General features: G+C 45.0%; 1 protein-coding gene and 1 long non-coding RNA gene across 27 annotated transcripts in view; both read right to left on the reverse strand.

Annotated features, from left to right (window-relative positions):
* The window catches only part of LOC148391709 (uncharacterized), a 6,759-nt gene extending 4 nt beyond the window's left edge, over nucleotides 1-6,755 (reverse strand). Inside the window, exons 1-9 of one of the 17 annotated variants that reach the window (XR_015861036.1) lie at nucleotides 6,363-6,387; nucleotides 6,229-6,257; nucleotides 6,118-6,150; nucleotides 5,977-6,038; nucleotides 5,141-5,896; nucleotides 3,877-5,042; nucleotides 2,617-3,807; nucleotides 1,735-2,546; nucleotides 1-1,482 (exon numbers count right to left, since the gene is read on the reverse strand). The exon at nucleotides 1-1,482 is cut by the window's left edge and continues 4 nt beyond it. This is a non-coding gene — a long non-coding RNA (uncharacterized LOC148391709). Of the gene's footprint in view, nucleotides 1,483-1,734; nucleotides 2,547-2,616; nucleotides 3,808-3,876; nucleotides 5,043-5,140; nucleotides 5,897-5,976 lie in introns of all 17 variants that reach the window. The other 16 variants (XR_015861034.1, XR_015861033.1, XR_015861027.1 and 13 more) reach the window with 16 other exon arrangements.
* A 357-nt stretch (nucleotides 6,756-7,112) lies between these two features.
* ica1 (islet cell autoantigen 1) lies at nucleotides 7,113-15,802 on the reverse strand. 10 transcript variants are annotated; one of them, XM_088387912.1, is made up of 13 exons: nucleotides 15,784-15,802; nucleotides 9,603-9,632; nucleotides 9,353-9,518; nucleotides 9,197-9,269; nucleotides 9,006-9,129; nucleotides 8,733-8,931; nucleotides 8,467-8,592; nucleotides 8,320-8,403; nucleotides 8,176-8,255; nucleotides 8,041-8,087; nucleotides 7,666-7,899; nucleotides 7,526-7,603; nucleotides 7,113-7,461 (listed from the first exon to the last, which is right to left on the reverse strand). In XM_088387912.1, the coding sequence occupies exons 2-13, from the start codon at nucleotides 9,617-9,619 to the stop codon at nucleotides 7,334-7,336; spliced, it is 1,356 nt and encodes a 451-aa protein (XP_088244038.1). In that variant the 5' UTR covers nucleotides 9,620-9,632; nucleotides 15,784-15,802; the 3' UTR covers nucleotides 7,113-7,333. The 10 variants fall into 10 exon arrangements, with proteins under 10 accessions (XP_088244038.1, XP_088244039.1, XP_088244043.1 ...); XM_088387913.1 differs by lacking the exon at nucleotides 15,784-15,802 and adding an exon at nucleotides 10,575-10,696; XM_088387917.1 differs by lacking the exon at nucleotides 15,784-15,802 and adding an exon at nucleotides 10,580-10,668.
* Between the last annotated feature and the right edge of the window lie 1,519 nt (nucleotides 15,803-17,321).

Consider the following 17,321-nt stretch of genomic DNA (forward strand, 5'->3'; position numbering starts at 1 on the left):
GAATGTTTTTTAGCATGTGGTTTATTATGCAAATGAATTTGCTTTGTAGAGACATACACATTGACGAGATAGCGGCAGTACCTATGCGTATTTGTTAGGTTGCTTTGGGCAAAACAAACGGCAGAAGACGTCTATTATTTGTAATGTAGTTGTTTCAAGTTAAAAATTATTGCATACAGTTCAATGGAGCGTCAGACAGGCTGAGGCAAATGTGTATTCGGTTGCTTTGGGCAAAACAACGAAAACGCATTAACCCAGCACCAGACAGCTTGAGGCAAATATGCTGCCACCCGGTGGTAGCACTTGGAATTCATCTAGCCTGTCTGATATGGTCAATTTCATGAGGATGCTGGTAGGAAGACGACCACTCTGGCCTTTACTTTACTCTGAAGTGGGTGGTACCACCCCGTACATGTACCAAGGCTGGCCGTGTGGTTCAGCAACTGTGCTTTGAATTGAAAGCCAAGGTCCTAAACGTTACACGCTATGTTTATACATTCAATTGACCTCAGCAACGACCTGGACTGTACAGAAACAGCCTTCTTTGTAGTCAGACAGCCAATGGGGACGCCAAGCCCTGCAACAAAACATGCAAGAAGTTTCACATTCAAGAGATGCACCATCGGTTGAGGCACATCGCGAATGATGACACCAAAGTTGACTTTATTTACAAGACCACCAACAGGAAGCAAACACACCTCTGTTGTCATGATGCATGACTATTCAAAACAAACCAAAAAATGGCTCTGACCACATTAAAACAGCTTTTACTCGTACAGAACAATGTACAACATTCTGCAAGATTCTGAGTTCGGTGGCCATTTTAAAGCAGGGTTGCCAAAGACGACTTCTTGATCGCAACAGACACCGTTTGTACACTTGTCGTTTGCATCTATGGGTGTCTGGCTACTTGGCTTTTGTCAACAATTTAGAATGCATCCAGCTTTTCTTTGTGTAGTTAAAAATAAAAAATCTGACACTGCATATTTAACAAGTCAATTTTGTTTCAGCCTAATTTTACAATTGTCTTGTCATTGAGAATGTCTCAAATGATTCCAGTTTGTATGCACGATAGACTGCCAATGCCAATGTTTAAAATGGACCACTTGAATTCAGTTCACAGTTTAATTGCCGTTCAGTGGTACACACACACAATTACAGTACAAACAGTTCATTTCATGATTAAAAAAACAGTAAAACAACAATATTGCAAAATGACGCAGCGCTGAGAAAGAGAGAGGCCTCATGCAGACGGCCAGTGTGCACACCCAGTGAAGAAGTGGAAGGAGGGAAAGAAAGAAAGGACAAAAGAAAAAACAAACTCATACTCTCCTTAAATGCTGGCTGGGCGCTTTGCCCTCGCCGCATCCGCACCCGTCCGTCTCGTGTCGGTCGCTCATCACAGGCGAAGGTCGGCCGATGGTTGGCTCCTCCCCGCCCGGCCGGTATTCGACGTTTGGACTCATCTTCCGCCTCGTGGTACTGCAAAAAGAAAAACGGCACTGTCGCATGCGGTTCACTTCTGTGGACGTACTCATTACCTGTCTGTTAAAGCTTGCTCCTATTTTAAGCTCCCTTTATTAATTGCGTATGCATACATGAACTTTGTTTTCTTTTTATGTCTGTTCCTATATGAAGAATTCAACGCTTATATTTTCTTTCTTTGTCGTAAAGTGCTTTGAGCTGCATTTCTTGTATGAAAGGTGCTCTACAAATAAAGTTTTTTATTATTACCCTCTGGTCTCGCGGTCCTGTCCAGTCCCTCTCTGTGCAGGCACTCGTCCGATCCACTGCCCCAGCAATCCTGAAAGGCAGACATATTGTGGTGGTTTTGCCAAAGGGAAAAATTCCACTAGCACCCCCCCCCCCCCCCAACCTTGAGGTAAGTTTGAATCAGGTAACTAGCGGCACGCACGGGCTGGCGCATGTCTCATACGATCCTCCCGCATTGGAGCGATCCGGGTTATGAAATGTTTAACCCCTTACAAAAAGGGAGGGAAGGAAAGAGCGAGAGGAGATGAGAAGAGGCTTTGGTACGCACTTAAGCGCAACCGGACAGTTCCCTGAGTAGAGCTGGCTTGGCCCCGAGAGGGGAAAAAAAAGAGGAAAACGTGACGTCACGGAGAGCGTCACGGAGAATCTCCTCGTCCTCGACACCGTCGACGACACTGGGACCCAGGCAGGCAGACATTATACCCTGGTATTCCACAAAGGGCAAGGTATAGCCACGTTCCACCCTGAGCGCACCAGGCCATGCAGGTACTGCCGGGCACATTGGAGAAAGAGAGCGAGAGAGAGAGAGGGAGGCTGGAAGGGAGGCAGGGGGTGTCTACTTTGCCAATTCGTATCTAAAGGTCACAGCAACCCAAATGCCCGTGCGTGCTACTAGTTACCCTATTCAAACAGACAGGGGTAGGGAAAGCACAAAAGAAAAAAACAAAGTCATACTCCCCCGAACCGCTGGCTGCATCTGCACCCATCAGTCTCGTGTGGGCCGCTCGTCACGGGCCAAGGTCCGGGTCTGCTCCGGCCGGTGTTGGACCCGCCTTCCACAAGTGCAAAAAGACAAACGGCACTCAGTTGCATGCGGTTCACTTCTGTCAACGTACTCATTACCTGCCCCCTCCCTGGTCTTGTGGGTGCATCCCAGTCCCTCTCGGTGCAGGCTGGCGCTCGCCCCATCCGCTGCCAGCTGAAAGGCAGAAAAATAAGGAAATCAAATTAAAACCAACAAGTGTGTACACTACGCTTGCAGATTGGATTGCCATGTCACCGCCTCTGGCCAGCCTTGGCCAGTCATGCATCAGGCTCCTCTTCAACACTTGGCGACTGCTTTCTTTGGGTGATTCCTTCAATCGCGGGTCTGGTGGCCTCCGTCCACCGGCTCCTTCCACCTTGCAAGACAAGCACAAAAGTCTCGCTGCGCAGTCGCTTGCGCAGTCGCTTGCGCTTGCCGTCGCTTGCGCTTGCCGTCGCTTGCGCGGTCGCTTGCGCTTGCCGTCGCTTGCGCGGTCGCTTGCGCTTGCGCGGTCGCTTGCGCTTGCCGTCGCTTGCGCGGTCGCTTGCGCTTGCGCGGTCGCTTGCGCTTGCCGTCGCTTGCGCGGTCGCTTGCGCTTGCCGTCGCTGCGCGGTAGCTTGCCATCGCTGCACGTTTGGCACTCAATGAGGGCTGCACAACATTTTGGAAAATCAATGATATGGCAGTATTGGGCCAGACCACTGCACTGAGGCAAGTTGTGAAAAATTCTTGGATGGAGGTTAACTATTTGATCGCAATGAGATCAGATAGATTATTTAACTTAAACTTACATCAATGACTTATCGTCTTAACTCATTACAAATAGTTAGGCAAGAAAATGTTTCATTTGAGACATGAAAAAACAAATCTTTGCCGTCTTAAAGTGCATGTCAATAACCTAGACCACCATATGGCAGTTTTCCAATACACGTGCAGCCCTACACACATCACCATTGGTGTCCAAATGGCAGCCTCGGGGCAACTTGATCAACACGCCACACGAATGAACACAACACTGCTTTGTAGCACTAAATATCAATGGTAACATTTCGTGATTGATTTAATGAATTTGCGTCAAAGAATTCTGAATTTGTTTCAGTATGCAGCCCTCAAGCAGACATTGGGACACCGCTGGTGTAAATTTAAAAAAAAAAAAATCCATTTCACACGAAGCTGCGCAGGTCGACGCCTACAGGGAAGCAGGTCTGCCTCAAAACTCGGCGACTTCAGAGCGATGCCACAGCGGTCCGTTCACCTCTGATCAGATCGTGTCACATCCCGGTCGCCATCTGCAGAAACAGAAAGAAATGTTAGAAACTCAAAGAGCACCCCAAGTTGTCGGTCACTTGCTTACACACTTGATCACAGCGGCTAGCTATTGGTGACCGTCGCCGGGTCGGATCGGGCCGTGCGCGCACCCCCCCCCCTTTTGCGTCCGGCCTGCAAATGGCAGAACGTGCAATGAGTTGGGCGCTGCTCGCATCATTACGTCTTCCTCGTGGACCGGCTCGCCCAAACACCGCTCCCTACACCTAGAGAACAAAGGACACACAGCTTAGATCAAGCACGACAGTGGTAGGTTAGAAAAAGACAAAATGTTACAGTCTCGCTCCAATGCTGTCCTACACCTAGGGGAGAACAAAGAACGCAAGTACCACAGTGGTGGTAGGTTAGGGTTAGATGAAGTGCAACAGTGGCAGGTTAGAAAAAGACAAAATGCTACAAGTCAAATTGCAAAATTGGACATTCGGGATCGGCTCGTTCCAACGCCGCCCTACACCGATGGGGGAGAACAAAGAACGAAGCAAGCACGACAGTGGCAGTTTAGAAAAAGACAAAATGGTACAAGTCATATGGCAAGCTTGGACATTGGGCTCCAAGTCAAAGTTCAGGTTTGTCTCTATCCAAGTCACCACGTCCTCCCCCAAGTGAGCCGTCGATGGCAACCAAGCACAAGACACCGCTGGATCCAGCTAAGCCACAACCTCTCAAGCAAGACCAACCGTCAGACCCCAAACACTGTCCACACCTGCAACCTTTCCCTCGTGCACCCATAACCCAAGGCAACCACACTGCCCCCTCCTGGGAACATGATCCACACATGTTGACTTTTGCAGCGTGCTGCTTGATTCTTGACTTGATATGGCATTGCTCTTTTGGATATGGCATTGCTCCTGTGGATAGGCCATTGCTCCTTTGGATAGGCCATTGCTCCTTTGGATATGGCCATTGCTCCTTTGGATAGGCCATTGCTCCTTTGGATAGGCCATTGCTCCTTTGGATAGGCCATTGCTCCTTTGGATAGGCCATTGCTCCTTTGGATAGGCCATTGCTCCTTTGGATAGGCCATTGCTCCTTTGGATAGGCCATTGCTCCTTTGGATAGGCCATTGCTCCTTTGGATAGGCCATTGCTCCTTTGGATAGGCCATTGCGCCTTTGGATAGGCCATTGCGCCTTTGGATAGGCCATTGCGCCTTTTCATGTGGAATTATACTTTTTTTCCCATTCGGCTCCTCTTGCAGCCTACAATAACACAGACAGTCATTAATTGTGTGCTGGGAAGCTAAAACTCGACAACCATTGTGTTGGGAAGCTGAAACTTGACAAAAACAGGTTTTCACCTGATTTAGGACTTCTCTTCCTCAGTGTCCTCAGCATCACTGAAATAGCTCCTCAAGAGCCTCCTGCTTGCCTTGTATAGAAGGATGCTGACTGGGCAGCCTTTTCTAGGGCTACAAAAGACAAACAAAAGTTATTGCAACAAAAATAGATATTTTAATTTTATACATACTAAGTAGAGTTTTGCAGTTGAAAAAATACATCATTATATTGTAGTAAATTATAATAATTATTCAGGATTATAATTCATATTTTCATTTCATCATTCATCAACTCACCTCACATTGGACAGATGATCCAGGTTGGCGGCGTCCAAAACGGGAGAAAATAACCCGCGCAAATGTTTGTCGCGTAATGGAACGAGAGCAGGCGGACGGGCGCCATCTTTGAATGGATTTGCTCTGATTTGGACATGACGTAACAAATTCGTTACATTTAGCAGTTTGCATTACACGGAAATGGCACACGCATAATATAAAATAATTTAGTTATTATATAATAATATAAATGGTTTACTTGACTAGAGTCAATCTAACATTTCATTGTCAGACAAACGCGCTTATCGGCGGCGTCATTTACGAACCTTCTACAAACAAACGAATGAAAAAATGCTGGCCAGCATTAAAAAAAATAAATAAAATAAATAAAAATACCGCAAAAGACATTTAAAATCCCACCAAAACGCGCAACGACGCGACGCAAAGTCGATTGTGGCGTGCCGTGCCCAAACCTCAAGCACTCCCTAGACAGCGAAAATCCTGCAAGAAATAATAAATGGCATCGTAAGAAACTGCAAACATTTGCTCACGGGCTAAATTGCCTGCGGCCTACAATTTACCTCCAGGCCCACCTTCGCGGTGGACGTGACGTTGCCTGCCGAGTCACGAGAGTACGACAATCCTGCGACAAACAAAATAAAGGCTTGTGAGAAAAGGCAACAAAGCACACATTTTGGGGCAGATTTGAAAACTCTCCTTACGGTCTCCAGTTAACTTCGACGCCTACAGTCGCCCTGTGAAAATCCTCCGACAAACAAACGTGGCGTCCGTCGTGAGAGACGGCAAGAAACGACAAACATTTGCTTCCATACCTGAGAAAATGCCGCGCGCTCGGTGGCACCTGCATTTGAGAACTCCCCTTGAGCGCAAAAATCGTGCAACAAACACGGAGTCCGTCGCGAAAAACGGCAGCAGACGACAAACATTTGCTAGCATGCTAGCTTACCTGAGAAACCGTCCGCCGCCACGCGCTCGGTGGCACCTGCATATGATAACTCCCCTTGAGCGCACCTGTCTTCAATTGACCTAAAGCCCTGACGTCACATCCGTCAATTCAAATCTTCTTCTCCCGATCGTCCAACGGCGCTCGGCACACTGACGCCACCAGGTGGTCGCCTGTCATGGTGACTACTGTGGAAACTGTTGCTTCGGACTATCCGTTGAAACTTTGAACACCGAACATGTTTGGATGGATACCCTATCAATAGGACCAAATCTCCTTATGTTTCCGAGCAGGCTCTGGTCGAGTGGTTAACGCCATTTCCTTCAATCAAATGAAAATATTTGTATCGATAGTTCATCCTAAAATAAATTGTTCTTGCAAAAATTGCATATAACCCATTTTCTTCTTCGTTTTGTTTTATGGTGAGGTGGCACCAGCTTCAATGTGCATTACTGACATCTACTGGTTTAAGTCATAAACTGAAAAAAGGATTCACGAGCCAACACTACCACACACAGCACAAACAGAGCAGGCAATAAAACGTGCAGTGGGACACCATGGAAAAATATTGAACGATCTTATAATAATATATTATAACATTGATAATATAGATCTTTTTTATTTTTTTTGTTTTCTCTAATGTTAATAACATGGGAGGGTGCAAAAATCACGGAAAATAATTGAGAAGCGCTGCCCTAAAGAGTCTTATTCACCCAAACAAAACGTGTGACAATATTAGACAGAAAATGTAAATGTATTGTCATGATATGTTTTATTTCCAACACGCCAGGGTCGACAGAGCGCGTGGTCGTCTTTGGCTTGGCTAAAATAATAATACGTCCACTTAAATCCAGTCTGAAGCTCATTCCGTTTGCATTTCTCACTCTTAACAGGAAGCGCAAATGACATCCCTTGAATGTTTGCTATGGCTTGGTAGAAGGCTGGCAAGTTAGCGTGGATGGCCACGCACCTAGCTAAGCATTCTGAAGTTGTTGCTCAGCGTGACTTTTTCCGATTGTGTCCGGGTTGGCCAGGGGATCCAAGTCTGCAAACAGATTGAACCATGCAGACAGATCCTTGGATGGACCGGAAGAGCTCCCTGCTATGGAGACGGGAGACGGTTAAAGCCTGCTCTTAAAAATCAGAAGAAGGTCTTAATATTGTACCTTTAAATCCACTGGCATCTTGGGGGTGCTCAATTCCCATGGCGACAGGTTGCGAGGTGGTCCCGCCTCTCTCTGAAGCTACCAAACAATCGGGGCATTCATCTTCCGGTGAACACTTTCTTTCCCCGAGTTGTCCATACCTGCGAGTTGAGCAGCTTGGTTCAAGTTTTGGTCCAGAAGCTGAGACGGTAGAAAGAGTGAGCGTGGTTCTGCAGCTGTGGCGATTCCGTCCTGGGTGTCTCCAAACACCGGACTCCACTGTCGGGACAAGGGGGCGGGGTCGTGAAGCGTCAAGCCTCCCAGGATCTCCTCCAGCAAGGCCGAGCCGTCCTTGTCCTCTTCCGCAAGCTCCCAGGATGATTCACACGTTTCTCCTTAAACATCCAAAGTAGGGTGTTGGTAACGTCGTAGTTGATGGACTTTATCCTACTTTCATATCATATATGTCGAAATAATTTCTTACTGAGTGATTTCATTCCAATTTTTTTCTTAACTATAATTGAGAACATTTTTACCTTCTTTTGTTGGACTGCTTCTGTTGTCATCCCCCAATGAGACAAGTCTACAAAACAAAAATACGCACACACCAAAAGTTTGCTTTTATTATTATTATTTTTTTTAAATCAAGTTCAGTTTATTTAGCTACATACTCTTCCTGAGCAGCGTTGTCTTCATCTTTTTTCTGTGCTTTACTTTTCTTCCTCTTCTTCTTCTTTTCCCTTGATGGCTCCTGTCATCAGATTCAACATGAAATATTGTGAAACACGAAATGGCGCTATTGGCATGATGTGGACCTCGTGGTGAAGGCAGCCCCTGAAGTTCTCGTGAATTGCGGCCATGGTGTGGGAGGTCTTCTCCCAGAAGTGCAGCAGAGTGGTCTGGAGGGACACCAGAAAGCATGTGGGTCACAACCCATAATCTTAACCCACGACGAGTCCTACCTGGTAGGTGGCCAGCACGTGGGACAGCAGGTTGCAGCGACTGGCTCCCAGCAGGTCCACCTTCTGGCACACGTCCGTCTTCAGCTGATCGAAGCTACGCTTAGTGCAGCGGACCTCCGCCTGAACCTGACACACACATTAAATGTGATGACACAAGACAGATGTGTGTTATTTATCAGGCATCACATTATTTTTGTTGAGAAAGGCTGCCCTCTTGTGGACATTTAGTAAATTATCCTGTCATAAAAATCTGCAATATGGGTTACCTTGCGAAACTTATCCATCTGCTTGCGTGTGTCTGGGTCCAGCTCGGCGGAGACGTCCTTCATCCACAGTAGAGCTCCTCTGTAATCGGTGCGACTCTGCTCCATGCGCTTGACCGTCAACCACGTGTCCGAGATGGCCCGGAAGCGAAACGTCTCCACCTCCTGGTACAGCCGGCACAGGGGCTTCCTCAGCGCCGTTCTGCGGCAGGACGTTACCGTGAGCGTTAGCATAGCGGTGGCAGTCATCTGCACGGGTGCCGGTGTGAGGCCGACCTCTGTTGGGAGGAGAAGCAGAGCGCTTTGCCCGTGGCCTGCATGATCTTTCCCGCACGGCTTTTGTCCTGAGAGCCCTGAGAGCGCAGAAAACGACCCAGCTCGTTCTCCTCCTGGGAAAGAACTGAAAGCAACTGAAACTTGGATGACGTGTTCGGAGTTACAAGTCAAATTAAACGGGCGACACGTACAGCAGATCCTCCTCTGGTACTGTTCGATCACCTTCAGCAGCTCCATGCACGTCCTCTGGATGGAGTGAAACACCTGACATCCAAAACAACCACAAGGATGAAAACAAAGCAGCTTTCAGTCACAAACCCTAACTCAAACCCTAATTTGAAACCGACCTCCAGCTTGGCATCCAGTTCTGCGTCCGAGGCCACCACGTGTTGGTCCTCCTTTGTGCCGCTCACCCTGATGAGCGTCTGCTTGGTTTTCCAGTAACGCTGCTGGAAGCGGCTCACCACCGAACGCGAGTCCTGGCCCAGGAGCTCGGGGTCGCCCGAGGAACAGCTATTCAGACATAACACACACATGATGTCAGGAATGGATTAACGGGTCACCTATTACTCTGACAAAGAGATGTACTTTACTCACAAGTTCCTGCCTTCCATTTTTTAGGATAATCTGTGGGGAGAGGGAATCATTTTGTTATTAAGTTAATACAAAACTCTTAACCCATGGTGGAAACCCAAAACAAGGCTTTAAAATTTGACCCCAGCTACAAACCCTCCTTTGAAACATTAATCTTGGCTTCACACTGTGAACCTGGAGAAGGACAAAAGTCGAGCTGCTTAAAGTCTAGTGTAACATTTAGTGTCAGTAAAGGTTTGAAAATACTGGAATTGTGTGTATCTTTCTGAAGGCATTAAAAATAGACTTTTCGAAACAAACTATTGAAATAAATGGACTTCCCATCTGTATTCTAATTTATTCTCACGGATTTGCATCGACTTGGAGCTGCAGTCCTCCCACCGGTCATATATGTCGTCCAGGGGAATCTTGGTGTAAAAACTATATGTTAAAACTATAAAATAAATTATCACTAAAAGACTCGTGACTGCAATGCAATGACGAAATATAACGGCTCTTCGTCCACATGTGAGCACTAATTTAAGACAAAAATCAATGAATGAAAACCTTAAATATTATTCAGCTAAAACTTTACATTATAAACCAAGTAAATTTGGTTGTTATGAATTTAAAAGTGCTAATGACGTTCGGGCAGGTAAGGAGGAAATGAAATACATTGAGTTCTTCTTCGACGCTTGTACTTCACCTCTTGACGTGCTATGAGTTCTCGAGCGCCACCTAGGTATTCCGGAGGACCATCGAACAACTATTTTCTATCTAGCTGTAATAGAAATATACATCCCACTTAGAAACATAGCTGTTTGAATTTCGGTTAGCTACACAAGGAGTATTATTTTATAAAACCGATGTCAGACTATTTCTGATTATGTTTGCCGCAGCGCGCTCGTCATGACGCCTCATCGATCATGCACGCGCCTCAGCAAGGAAATGACAACACACCACAAATATGCCAAAATACATCCCCAATACACGCACCTCACCGTGTTTTCCTTAAATTGTCACGATCATCTGTCAGGGCTGCGTTCTCCTCCTCCTCCTCATCTTCAATACCGCAACATCTCCGATGACGTCACCCAATGTTACCTCGTTCCCTCATCTCCTCTCTGATTGGCCACTCCAACCAACCCACTGTTTGTATCGTGCAAACAAGCTCAAAAATACTCATAATAAACTAATTGTGTGCCTTTGTTAGAAAACTGGTTTGATGGAGCGCGCCTGATCTGTCATCAGAATGAATAAATAAAAGTGTTGCAGGTGCGCCTATTGAAGTTGCAAGTTTATTTACACACAAAAAAAAGAGTTGTTAGCAGATTAATTTTAATATAAACAAAAGTGAGTTTATCATTTTATCTGCGTGTCTGATATCACCACACAAGGTGATAATTGGTAGAACACAGAACAGAAAATATTTTCAAGCAGTATTACTGGCCAGTTATTCTCCAAGGTGCAGTTCCTCACTCCTCCAAAGGGTGGTGCTAGAACACAAAGCAAGCGCCTCCACTTTAATAGCTTATCGCTTCAGCCCCTCCCCTCCCTAGAACTCCCCTTACCCCCCCCCCCCCCCCTTGTGGGGGCCCCGAGCTTTATTCCATCCCATCGTAGTGCAGCTGATCTAATAGCGTGTAGGTTTTGTTGTCACCTGAAGGCACTTTGTTGTCACGCCCTAAATGGATGTACCTGTTTGGAGAGTTCACACAATTTTACACCTCAGCACACCGCCGAATTACACGTGTGTGTGCGTATGTGTTTTCCAAATTGATTATCTCAGCGAGTGCATGAAGCCCCTTGATCCGAGGGCCCCCTCCGGGTCACCCTTTGCCGTTAGCGTGTCGTAAATTGGCGAGCCAATTTGCATCTCGGCCTTAAATAAAAACCCTGAACCCTTCGCCTCATTTTTGATGGACTCAATCTTCGAGAGTCTCCGCCAAGGACATCTGATGTCCTTCACCCCCCCGTCTTGAGGTCCATCTCGATGCTATCGGCGGATGTTGGATTTCTTAAATAAGACGGCCAGACAAGGGGGGCTCTGGACAAGCTTCCCGTCCGCCGCTTAATCGCGTTAACGATATGGATCGGGTATGTGTGTGTCACTCCTGCTTTGTTCTGATGAGTGCGCTTCTTGTTCGGGCTCTTTCAGTGAATTTTCCCCACCGTGTGATCAATAAAGTCTTCTTGTAGGGATTTCACTCCCATCCATGTTAGAGCCTAAAAGCTAGTATCGCTTCTTTTTGATTTAGCGGGCACCCTTAAGACCCTTAATGCCCGATTCATTTCCGTCACAGGTCACGTTGTGGTTGTGGCCTGTAAGTGGAAATGAGTTTGACATTTCTACTTAAAATACACATGCCTGAAGGTTTAAAAGTAAGTGTTTTGCTGGTGTGGAGCCAACTTCTGTGGTTGCCGCTTCTCCACGCCGTCATGCCTGGTGACTCTGTTATGATCCGACTGTGTCAAGTAATTTGCCGCTCCTACAAGGCATGTATCTGACAGACACAAGAACTGCTTGCTGGGTCCACTAGAAAAGATGACAGAAACTGCAAGAAGAACCTGCGGCCATTTTGTGAACTGCAGACACACTTTCGAGGATATGATGCAGGCCATGCCCGACCTTTCAAGACCTGATGTCCTCTGCCATGGTTAGCTTTAGCGACTTATGGGTTAGCCTTCAGAGTTAAGATGGAGAGTGAAAAACTTGGGGAAATTTTCTATGGGGAGTAGCAACAACTTGAAACTGCTGCTTCTTATCAAGTTGAGCTAAATTCATTCCCACCACATAGTTTTCATATCTCGGCACAATATCGTGAACGATTGCCCGATTTCCAAAAGTACTTGTTGGGTCACTCTTATCTGAAACTACCAAGCTATTTGTTTTCAAATGTAGGGTGTAAGAGTATTACGTTATCAGAGAAATAAATAAAGTAGAGACACCTGAAAAATTCCCCCCCCCCCCCCCCCCCCCCCCCCCCCCCCCCCCCCACACGACTCGGCCTCTTTTTCCCTTCTATCGCCAGTAAACCCAGCGGAACACATTTAGATCCCGTGCAACTCTTGGGTGCCCACTCATCACTCTGCTCTGCGTTTGAAGATTACGCCGCTCAGAGACATCCTCGCTGGGCAGCCGGGCGGCTTAGAGGGCCGCAATCCGTAATCCCTTACCCTTCACGGGGAATTCTCCACGCGCTGAAATACGGCGGCCTCTCACGGTTCGCGGGAACTATCGCCGCCTCGGGCCGAGATAGATGGACGACGCGTCGCGATGAATGCGGGAGGAAAGTGGAGGCCGTTAAATTTGAAAGTAACTTCAACACGGCTCAGCAATCCTGTTGGCGAGCAGCCGGTGATGTGAGGGCCTCCCTGACACGCCGACACCGCCGACGTTTAGGATGATGGACCGGAGAAAAGGATGTACCCTTGTCCTTAAAAATACCAAAATTATTTCTCCTCCAAGCATTCTTGCTACTTACGGAAAGTTGGACATTCTCAGCACGTTTTAACTAAAAAATTAACCTTTCACTAAACCACTGGCCAATCACAGCACAGTTGTTGTAAATATGTTTAGGCAGGAATTATCCATTACTTGCAAATTTTCGCCGTTGAGGTCGAGGCTCGGTCTTTGTCCCGCGACTAGCGAGGAATCGCCGTACAGTAAAGTTGAAACAATTAAAGTCGGCGTGGCCTTTGATAAATATGGTGTGTAGGACTGAAGGTGATCTGAGTTGACAGAGATGGACGACTACAGGCACGCTGACAACTGAGAGAAGGATGATGCCATTTTTGTGTCTTTTTTTTTTTTTTTTGGGTTGTTGTAAAAAATGCATGGAGGAGCGACCTTGAGCGAGGCTGGCTCGGGCCGACGCCAGCGTGATGACACGCGCTCTGTCCGCGATGCCACCACGCATGCCAAATAGCCAGCGGCTAGCTTAAGTACTGCTGGATGAAGGGCCCAAAATGCTTACTGGTCAAGGACATCCACGTGGGAGAGCAACACGTAAAGCGCATGTACGAAAAGTTTCCTCCAAAACATTCCACAACTTAATCAAGCACATTGCCACTGTTTGCTGGAAAATAAGATTAAAGATCATCTTTTGTACTATAGCTCAAATCCCCCATAATCCTCATAGGCAACATTAGTAGCAATCACGATGGTTAAAAAGTCATGTGATGACTGCTAAATATGACAAATATATAAATCAAAATACTAAGTATTTGTTTTTTTTTTTTTTTTATAAATGGAGAGTGTAATCTGTTTTGAGGCCAGCTAAGCTAACATACACAGGAATTTCTCGTGACTACACACAAGCATGCACACATTTTACAGAGATGGCTGTGCTGTGTCAGCTGCGATGGGGATTAGCGTTAGCTTAGCGTCGACAGCACACAAATAGCCGTCGGGCGGACAAGTCGACAGCCCGCGTATCAAAATGCTTCAGAGCGCCATGTTTGAAATGTCATTTCTACAAAATTATTTACACTTTTAAGCCTTACGGTGCTATGCTAATGCTGCTAGTGATTAAAATTTAGCTTTGGCTACCGTTGTTATGCCCCAATGGAAACTCATTATATACATTGTTCGGTGATATTACATTTTTAAGCTTTTTTTTTCCAGGACCCATTCCTATAAGTGAACAAGAAGTTGGACATTTTTTATCGGAGTAGCCATTTTGGCTTATCTAATGTGTGCAGACAGAAAATGAGGGTCCCATTTATAATGATTAATATAACACGACACTTGATTTAGTTTGAGAAAATCTTTCTGATGTATGTTTTTAATTGAATCTGCCAATGGTTGATAAACCATTTTTTTTCCTAACCCACGATATTATGCTATCTGTTTTTGTAAGTGACATTTAAAAGTTTTGCAAAGCTTCCGGCCTACCTTCCGCTCTTCTGGCCTTATTAGCTCAACGGTAATCATCTCGTTAACTGATAATGAAAATTCACGTCAGCCCTCATTGCGATTCAAAGAAATATTGTTTTGAACAAACACACAAAACTCATTATTGGGGCGGCTGTTTTATGATGATGTTGAAAACAACAACACGGGAAAAAGATGATGAACAAGTGGACAAGGTGTAAAAAAACATTTGTCCATTCAACTACATTTTGGGGTGTTTTAAAAAAATATATTAAAAATAACAAATATTATAAACAATAAGAACCTTATACACAATTTTATTGACGAATAAATATAAATATTATTTGTTTTTTGCCCGTCAGATAAAAACAAGCACTGAGCCTTCCTACTACAAGATAAATAAACGTGGAAAGTGTAGTTGTGAATGTTTACGAAGAGACTTGTTTTCTCAGCAGAACCTGCCGCGCTCTAATGACATTGTAGTGTGTTTTCCCACTTTAATAAGATGTTTCATTTGTGTGTGTGTGTGTGTGTCGTTTTAATCTCGCAACGGGAATGCCCCCAAAAGCAATTAAGACGACAAAGGTTAATGAATTCTGCACTTTTACCTGATATGAGTGGAGCACGACGATTAGTACAATTAATTAAAAAACACCATTGGCAGTCCTGCGTCCCGTGACAGGACAATTTATTAAGTACCCGAGAGCTGTATGAAAAATACTGGGCTTAACAAAACAAAAAAAAGTCACAAATGAAAAGGTCTATCACTATTTAGCGGTATTAACATTTTTTTTTAAGTTCGTATGCTCAATATCTTTAATTACAGTATGTCATATACTTTTTAAAACGAATTATGAACAAATTAAGTTTAGGGATGCACCATAACGATTGTTTTGATAATTGACTAGTCTATCGATTCTTTTGTCAATTAATTGGTAAATCGGATGAATCTTTGCCTGTCACTTTTTAATTTTTTTATGAATGTGGTTCCTCGTGATTTCATTTGAGCTAATGCTAACTTGCTCGCTAGCTCGGAGGTCACCGTGAAGAAGATTCACGTGATTGCGATGCCAAGGAACCCCTGACACCTTCTCAGAGGAACTTTTTCTAATCCCGCTAAATGTCAAGGCACAGCCCAGCGCACCCACCTTCCCTACGCATGCCTCTGCCAAAAGGCCAGTACTAAGTCATCTGTTTACTCCTGCAGATGCCGCCTATCACCCATAACACTCTCATGATGCTCTCTTGCACTTCCACACCTTCCGCCTACACTACATTAATCAAGTAGCGAGAGAGGACCTCAGAACACTGTACAGGATTTCAACTTACAGTCTTGCTATGAAGTCAGACGGCTCCACAAAGTTGCACCATGACTCAATGGTGATGTGTAATGAAGTCTCAAGAAGCCACATCTGAAAAGATCGAAAACAAAAAGTCAGCCATTTTGATTTAAAGCTGCCATTTTAGGGTCAACCCAGGGGCCTTTTACTGCCACTCCTCTGAGAAATTTTATTCCATTGCTACCAAACGTAAAGCATGTACACAAGAAGCTAAACTGTTTTGTCATCGAGCGTGGGTATAACATGACGACAAAGTTTGTCGAATCTGTAATGACTCCAGTTCTAATTGGATTAAGCATTGAAGTGAACTTCAAAACATAGCATGAAAATAAATAACAACACCGATGATTGACGGGTGCAATCAAAGCATCAAGTCAAAGTTATGCTAATTGATTTTAGCGAAGGGAAAAAAAACAACAATAAAAAAAAAGAAAAAATGCCTTACAGTCAACACTCATTAACATCAAATCTTTTTTAAGCAGTAGACTCAGGGCTAAGTGGTAATTCATTTTACCACTGTGACCTTTTTCTTCCCGTCATTTGCGTGAGTTTGTCATCATAAAGTTTGAAAAGTTTTCAGAATTGAAAAGTGCAAAAAAAAAAAAAAAGTCAAATGTGGTGCAGCGAGGTGATAATTGTCTCCCAAAGGTCCGGTCTGTCAGCGAGGTGCTTTGTCTTATTTATTGTGCTAGTCATCGTCTTGTGTGGACCATTTGGACCCTTTTCATCACTCCCAAGCAGGAAATATATTTAGTAGGAAATATTAAAAAAAGTTTACAACTTGACTATTCTACAACAAAATATATGCTCAAACTTTAACCACGAAAATGCTCTTGTTGTTTTACTTTTTTGTCTATTTATGCCTTTGAACTTTGACGGCTGGCATTTCAAATAAGTCAATAAAATAATATGGCTAAACAATAAAGTACGACAGTGTGAATAAAAAGTCTCCAAAACCTCTGCAAATGAAACTTTGCATATAATTTAGTAACGCAACGAGCCTCATGCGGATTCCGTATTGGCGTTAACGAGGCTCCGCTGAGAAGACGGAAAGCGGCGAAAATAAAAGTCGGCGGACATTCGTCATCCCGTCGCCATCGCTGAGGGAAAAAAATTGCAAGCAATTTATGAGCGGGCCGCTTCAAGCTTTGTTCCTCGGCGTCGTAAATTTTTTTTCTTTGTGTCCTTCAGGACCTGCTCGGTGTCACACGAGTGGAAATGGCGAGAAGCGGCCATGTTAGTTTTGGAATTCTCAGTCTGCGCAACATCAGCAAGCTCATTTCATTCCAAATCTTTGCGTGGAGCCGAGTATTAGTGTAATAAGAAACATTTAACAGCCATTATGCTTAATAGGCAGTCAATTGCATGCTGACTGTTTAAGAGCTGTCATCAGCGCCCCCTGCTGGTTATTCATAATGCTCACACATTACACCAGTTCAAAGTACTTGCACAAAAACATGTTTTCGTAAAACATTTTTCTTCAACAGCATAAAATCAACTTTATCAATAAAAGTTTTTTCAAGGGCT

Source organism: Syngnathus floridae, chromosome 10 (genome assembly GCF_059516105.1).
Source record: "Syngnathus floridae isolate MCC-2025c chromosome 10, RoL_Sflo_1.0, whole genome shotgun sequence".
NCBI lineage: Eukaryota > Metazoa > Chordata > Actinopteri > Syngnathiformes > Syngnathidae > Syngnathus > Syngnathus floridae.

Excerpts from the sequence above, each read along its gene's own strand:
- ica1 (XM_088387912.1), bottom strand. Across the intron at positions 9,130-9,196 it reads GTACCAGAGGAGGATCTGCT|TTCTTTCCCAGGAGGAGAAC; the intron begins GTACGTGTCGCC and ends AGTTGCTTTCAG. Across the intron at positions 8,256-8,319 it reads GGGGCTGCCTTCACCACGAG|GAGCCATCAAGGGAAAAGAA; the intron begins GTCCACATCATG and ends ATCTGATGACAG.